Source organism: Coffea arabica, chromosome 4e, assembly GCF_036785885.1.
Source record: "Coffea arabica cultivar ET-39 chromosome 4e, Coffea Arabica ET-39 HiFi, whole genome shotgun sequence".
Classification (NCBI taxonomy): domain Eukaryota; kingdom Viridiplantae; phylum Streptophyta; class Magnoliopsida; order Gentianales; family Rubiaceae; genus Coffea; species Coffea arabica.
The window spans coordinates 14,676,693-14,684,202 of record NC_092317.1 but is presented as its reverse complement, the minus strand read 5'-3'; the positions used below and the strand labels follow the sequence as shown (position 1 = coordinate 14,684,202).

The 7,510-nt window shown below is 33.3% G+C and overlaps 1 protein-coding gene across 2 annotated transcripts; it reads left to right on the top strand.

Annotated features, from left to right (window-relative positions):
* The first annotated feature begins 4,580 nt into the window (after positions 1-4,580).
* Positions 4,581-6,888, top strand: LOC113740833 (probable (S)-N-methylcoclaurine 3'-hydroxylase isozyme 2). Of its 2 annotated transcripts, XM_072046738.1 has the most exons (3): positions 4,582-4,953; positions 5,019-5,506; positions 6,043-6,888. In XM_072046738.1, the coding sequence occupies exons 1-3, from the start codon at positions 4,932-4,934 to the stop codon at positions 6,694-6,696; spliced, it is 1,164 nt and encodes a 387-aa protein (XP_071902839.1). In that variant the 5' UTR covers positions 4,582-4,931; the 3' UTR covers positions 6,697-6,888. The 2 variants fall into 2 exon arrangements, with proteins under 2 accessions (XP_027124154.2, XP_071902839.1); XM_027268353.2 differs by having other exon boundaries at positions 4,581-5,506.
* The last annotated feature ends 622 nt before the right edge of the window (positions 6,889-7,510 follow it).

Genomic DNA, 7,510 nt, shown 5'->3' with positions numbered 1-7,510 from the left:
GTAAGGGAAATTGAGAAGTTTTCTTTACCTTTATCTTCTTATTTGTATCTTTTCCTTTGAATTCTTAGTTTTAATTATGAATATGTTGAACTAAATTATATCTAGGGTTAGGGTTTTGTGAGGAGTTTCGATTATTTATCTTAGTTAAATTCTTAACTTTTGTCTTGATTTAATTACATGTTTGTGATTGACCACCATAGACATGCTCTTAGGGTTTGTATTGAACTGAGAAAGGATATATAACCATGCACTAGATAGATAGACATACTTAGCCTAATCACAAGAGTAGCTTAAGATTTGTATAACAAATTTATATCACTGAAGTTTTTAAAGGGTTTAATTGAATACTTGTGATCTCAAGACAGACGTAGGATTTAATTAGACACACTTTAGATGTATCGAGAGATAATCTAAAATAAAACAATTGTGTCATGCGTTCATGGTTTATTAAGAAATTAACTAGATAATTAACTCAAACTCTAGATCAAAATCTGAAACCCTATTCTCTGTTAATTGTTTTCTCATCTTTATGTATTAGATTTGATTATCTATCTTTTTTAATTAGTTAAAAATAGATCCTTTGAATCTTACTACTTTTCTATAAAACTAAAGTAGCAAAAATTAATTCATCCCTATGGATTCGACTCTAGAATACTCTAGGAAATTTATGACTACAATCGACTCTATGCACTTGTAGGAATTCGTTGATCAAGATTGATCAACCAAATCACAGGATTGCATTTGGAATTTGATTTTGGTTTTTGAGAGGAGATTTGGTGTGGTTTTGAGAAGATTAAATAATTTTGAACTATATCTTTTCTTATATTTTCAATTTATATTTTTTTAGGTCTTATATCACTTTCACATGCTAGTTTTCCCTCCTGACAAGGTCAAAATAGGAATATTGCCCATTATTTTTGGTGCCAAAAGGGTAGTTTTGTTAGAATATGTAATTTCTAAGGATGACTTGGTCTTTTTACAACGCTTTGTCTAAATGGATCCATGGAAAGCACTTTAACTACCTATCAGTTGAGTAAAATGTCTATTCTTTTGATTGAGGGGGCAAAGTGCCATTACCCCCCACTTTCAGGGGGGTAAAGTGTCATCACCCCTAATAAATAAATACTATGTCCTTTATAGGGTTTTTTTGGCGGATGCTTAATGAGTATTAGTTAACAACTTAAGCTATACTTAAATTTAACTTATCATATGATTATATATAATCACAATTATTTTACCTCTTGCACTTAGGCGCTTACAAATTAACTACACTTTTTTTTAAAAAAAAATTCACATTTGAGGCCCCTCTTAATGAGTCTCGCATTAGGACCTACTATCCAATCATCCCGTATTAGATATGGTCATGATAACTTTAAAATAGTGGTGTGTGTGTGTACTACTTAAGGTCCTCAGTGTAGCCTGAAAGTCAGCATGCCTTTTGGGTTGGGTTGTGGGTTTCCCTTAGGTAGTGTGTGTGTGTGTGTGTGTTGTTCCCTATTGTTTGGATGATAACTTTAAAATAGTGACTTAAGAAACATTATATCAATGTGCAAAATAAAACAAACAAATAAAAAGACAAGATAAAGAGAAGAAATCAAACACAAGTAAAAGAATTATGAACTAGAAAACTCATGGCTGGCTATTTCGATTTTTTGACTAGGAAAACTCATGAACTGGATTTTGATATCTTCATAAGAAATGTAGAGTTATGTATTAGCTTAAAAAATGACTGAAGAATCACCTCAATCTGATGGTTATTGCAAATTATAGCCAAAATACCAAAAGATATCAAAACTGTCAAATATTTCTACTTTTATACTTGATTGCATTTCATCTTTTGAACATTTTGCACTTCATGTCTTCTTTAAATTACTTTAAATCATCAACAATCATCCAAATATCTTTTCAATTCACTCCATTAGGTGATTGAATCATTAAAACTTACAAAAACATGAAGTTTTCACCATTTTAACCTATAGAAATGCAATTTTTCACACTTAAACCACAAAATATTATCTTCACTACAAATCTAGTTAATTAGCTATAAAAATAAATAAAACAAACAAAAACTAAATAATAAAATACACTTAAATCACTCAAAATGCAAACTTATCAGTAGCCAAACAAAGATGATGATGAGAATGAAGATGGAGAGATTGGAACTTAAGTGACATGGGTGACATTTTTTCTATCACTTTATTTCTTTTATCGATTCTCATGCTTAGTGAATATACAAGTTTGGTTGTTGTTTGTGTTTCATTTGTGTTCTAATAGTTTGAATACCAAGGGAGTGGATGAACTTCTAAAATTATTAAGTGAAGTTTTCGTAGTTATTTCACCTTATTTCTTGAGTAAGTTGTTTAAAACTTTTGTGTTACAATCATAATTAATTTGGCACCATTAATTGTGATCATCTTAAGGTGTTCTTTCATCAATAACTATTATGACTCAATACTAGTTTATGAGAGTGTTAAACCTAGAGAATTAACTCACTAATGTAGGGCTATATCTTTGTGGTTTTGGTGGCTTGTTCCATGCAATTTCATAGAATTTAATGAATTTATAGCTATTTCATATCACATTAGTAGGTATGAGTTGTTATAGGTATGATTGGTATGTTGACAAAAGCATATATCACATACATTTCGAAATAATGCCATAACTAACCAAGGTAAATGAACTCATTTAATTGGTAATTTCTCTTGTAAGAGTAGCTAGTAAATCCATAATCCTAGGAATGTTTTTGCTATTATTTTTACTACTTTTCTTCCATGTTAATAGAGTAAATTTACTTGCTTTATTTGCCATAGTCTAAATAATGGAGGAGCTCGAAACCATCAGTAATTGACAATTTTTCATACAAGATCGACACCTAATATCCTTTAAATTCAATAAACAATTTATATACTTGCAAAAAATATGTCATTTAAATTTTTAAGATTCGCGATGAAGGAAAAACCTCCTCAATAACAAAATTTTATGTAACCTCTTGTGCAAGGTAAGAATATTGCGGCAAGAGATGATTTGAATAAGGATTAAGAAGGGATTCAAAAATAGTCTTCAACCGAACTTTGTATACACATAACCATGCAACTTTGCAAGGTAAGAAAATTGCAGCAAGAGACGTTTTACCTAAACCATGCATGCAACTTGCAATAATTTATAAAAAAATTTTATTTATTTTACGTGGACGTACTTGGCTTTTACTGGGCATACCTCCTGTAATTTCACACCGTGCATGTGGGCGGTGTCCCCTCCTAGTGATCAATAATTTCTTTTATATACAAACTCAAGGTAGATCTGGGGTAGTTCCAGCTACTAGTCTCACCCTTGTAACTTATTGAATGTTAATCGCCACTATTATATTCTACCCTCTAATCTCAACTCAATTACATTTGGACCGTTAAAGTTCGGCAATTGCAGAGGGACTCCCTTAGGGTGTTCTGCAGAGAGATTACATTTGGACCGCTAATGTTGGCAATTACATCTAGGTGGATCTGGACCGTTCTAGTTTTGTCACTTATTCCTTTATTATTGTCAACTAGCATATGTGCATAGTCTGTAAATGATTCATAACGTCAACTTCAGCGTGTTGCTTACAAGACAACTTTCATAACTCTTACAGGGAAGTCCGGGACGGCTCTACTTCTGTGCCGGCTCTACGTTTATTATATGTATAAAAATTTAAATATCTTTTTCATTTGATGATTTAGTCACAGTTAAATACATGGAAATGCAATTTTTTATATTTAAACCAAAAAATGCAAATTTCACTAGAACCTAGTCATTCAACTATTAAAATGACTAAAACAGTCAAAATTAAGTAATAAAATAACATAAAAACATGCAAAATACACACTCATTACTGAGCTTGCTTGAAAGGGATGTTTCAACCATAATGTCATTCTTTATGCATACTTCTTAATTTGTTTCCTTTCACAAATCTTATTTTTCCTTTTCAAGAATCTTTCATATTTAAATTGTGCCTAAAATAAATTGCATCTTTAAACGCTTTTCATATTAACAATTTAAAAGCTTCGCTCTTTTTTTTTTTGGCAGTGAATTTGTATCTGTAAACTGTAAAGGATGGAAATCGAATTCCAAACATCCTAACACTGACTGCAAGAAAGGCGCACCATTCGTTTACGGTTTTTTGTCCTCTCTGCAGTCTTGATTTACAAGAAAAAAGGAGGATACACCTCGGCAATAATTGGGAACAAAGGAATCTAATCACACTACCAGAAGACTGAAAAATAGAAAATGCCTGATTCTTTTTTTATATTACCTAGATGGTTCTTGTAAATTATTTTGGCGCCAAAAGGTATTTTTGTTAGAATATGTAATTTCTAATGATGACTTGTGTTTTTACAAAGTTTCGTCTAATGGGATCCATGGAAAGCATCTTTAACTACTAAACTATTGAACTTGAGCTGAAGTTATCTTTAGAATATTCGCAGTGTGATTGATGCTTTGATTAAAAACTTTGATGAACTATTCTGGTCATCATTGTACCATTCACGCACACCGTAAGATTGGTAAGACGTCTATATTCTTTGCTTATATATATGAATGCATGTACATATGAAGCTTGTAACAAGTCTACGAGCAATACTACTCAAAGAAAAATCGATCGGTTTAGAATATGGACATCAGAGGTCTTGATGTTGGTTACTATAATTGCCTTTTCTATTCTCTCATATTTTTGTCGCCCATTCTAGTTTTTCTGTTTGCCCAGCGCAATTCGCGGCTACCACCAGGTCCATTTGCATGGCCGGTCATAGGCAACCTTTTCGACCTTGAATGGAAGAGTGCACATATTTCTCTCGCCAAGCTTGCACAATCTTATGGGCCTATAATGTCTTTGAGATTCGGCGCAAGACTGGCGATAGTTGCATCATCACCAGAAGCTGCTAGAGAAGTACTCAAGACTCATGATCGGGATCTATCCGGAAGGTACGTTCCTCAAATATTGAATCGAATACCACAAATTCACACTTCAATAATGGGATTGGCCACAGATTGCAATGAGAGGTGGAGGTTTCTACGCAGCACTTCCCACATGGGGCTTTTCTCAGCTAAGGCGCTGGAATCGTGTTCACGAATCAGACTAGAGAAGGCCAAAGAGATGCTACACTTCTTGGGTTCAAAAGAAGGTGAAGTGGTAAATATTGCAGACATTTTATTTGCAACTACTGCTAATACTTTGACTAATGCTATGCTGTCCCAAGATATTGTCGAGTCTTGGAACAATATTGGAGAAGTGAAAAGGAAATCAAGAAAAATGCTTGGGATTGTAATTCTAAGCTTAGCCGACCTTTATCCTGCAATTGGGGGTTTAGATTTTTGGATTAAGCAAAAAGCAGTAGAGGCTAACCAAATATACAGAGCCGTATGGGGTGATATTGTAAGCAAGAGAAGAGGAGGGAGGCAGGACTCGAACCAGGACATTTTAGACGTCCTGATTGAAAGTTCCTTTGATGATTATCAGATCTACAATTTCCTGTCGGTATGTAAAGTCTATCTCCTAGATTTTCTACTTTGATAATATGATTTCTCATTGTTTTTAGATATACACATTGGCATCTTGCATTAGCGTACTGTTTCACTAAACTGAAGACAAATAGGGTGCTGGAGTCCACAACCATTAGATTGGGATTTTCCTGTTACTATAGATTAGTTGTATTTCTTACCTAATTTAGTGTATACTCGTATAATTTGTAGAAAAATAACAAGCATATGTTATAAATTAGTACATTTTTAAAAACAATAACGTACCGACAAACCGCGATTAAATAGACAAATAATAGTATTATATTATATTACCACTCACAATTGTAACACTAAAGGCCGAGGTCTCTTGGGCTTTCGATCTTAACCTTGTTTCCACCAATGAACGAAACCTCATTAGTGGTCTACCGGGATCATTTGAATAGAATAGAAATAGTAAAAGAATTTTTTTTTTTTTTTGGGTAAGTACTCATTATTGAACAAGAGATTTAACAAGAACTCACGATTGATCTTTCTAACTTTTATACACTGCAGGAGCTTTTTCCCAGTTCTGAAGCCGTTAGCTCAGTAGTCGAATGGGCAATGATAGAATTAACAAGAAATCAAGAAGCCTCTTCCAAACTTCGTGATGAAATCATGACAAAAGATATTGAAGGAACTGCTTTAAGTGAGAAACGCCTAACCAAGCTGCCATATTTACAGGCCTGTATAAAAGAAACACTTCGATTGCATCCTCCGGACCCAATTCTTGTGCCTCGTTGTGCATTGCAAACTTGCCAGATCATGAACTACCGAATTCCAAATAATAGCTTGATGATTGTAAATGCTTATGCCTTAGGACGAGATGAAAAGACATGGGAAGATGCTCAAAACTTCAAACCAGAACGATTCCTCGGCAGAAATTTTGACGTTAAGGGACCCCACTATGAACTTTTGCCATTTGGTGGAGGTAGAAGGATGTGCCCTGGGCAGCACTGGGCTCTTACGGAGATTCAGTTGCTTCTTGGATCATTGGTCTATGCATTTGATTGGTTGGTTCCCCCAGGAACGGACCCAGAAAGTCTTGATATGAGCGAAAAATTGATTGCCATCACATTGAAAAGGGAAAAGCCTCTGCTTTTGATTCCGAAAATGAAAAATGACGTATCTCAAGATTGGGCTGAAGCACTTGGAACCAAAGGGTTCTAGTTTCAGGTTCCATTGAATTTATATGAGCGAACAGTTCAACTTATGGTTGTGATAAATGTGTTGTTGTGTACGGTTCTTGAATATGTTACATGTTTTAATGTATCCTTATGTAAATCTATATGTTATATGCAATTGTGTTATGTGAGGTTATGTAAAGTTGTTGTATATGTTATATGTTTTGGTTCACCGTTATTTTGTTGTACGTGTGATGTTTTCTTTTTCTTTTTGTCAAATTCTAATATATAAGTATACACCAAATTCTGTAAAAGTATAGTGACAAGGGTTTTCTTTCACTCCAAATTTTAAAAAACCTAAACACCCTATTTTCTACAAATATATAGATCATTTATCGAATATAGAAAATATTAGATCTCGATCCCATACGGAAGAATGATCAATTATCAGTGATTTTCGAACTACTTTATTATTTAGGCTATCTTAAATGTAAGAAATTAAATCTACACTGCAAACATGTACAATAAAATAGAAGTAAAAATAACAATAAAAATGCTCCTTAGGTTATGAAATTCCTAACTACTTTTGCTAGTAAAATTTCAGGTTAAATGAGTGTTGTTACCTTGGCTAAGTTATGATATAATTTCATAATATATGTGAAACATATTCTCGCAGTGATTCAACTATACTTATAGTTAATCGATACCTACTTTCATGGTTATAAAATTAACTACAAATTCATTAACTCCTATGGAATTATATGGAACAAACCTTCAAGGCCATAAAGACGCATCTTTACTTTCGTGAGTGTATTCTCTAAATTTAGCACTTCCTTGAACTAGCCCTATATCACAATTCT

Excerpts from the sequence above, each read along its gene's own strand:
- LOC113740833 (XM_027268353.2), top strand. The coding sequence starts at position 4,643 with ATGGACATCAGAGGTCTTGATGTTGGTTACTATAATTGCCTTTTCTAT. Across the intron at positions 5,507-6,042 it reads AGATCTACAATTTCCTGTCG|GAGCTTTTTCCCAGTTCTGA; the intron begins GTATGTAAAGTC and ends TATACACTGCAG.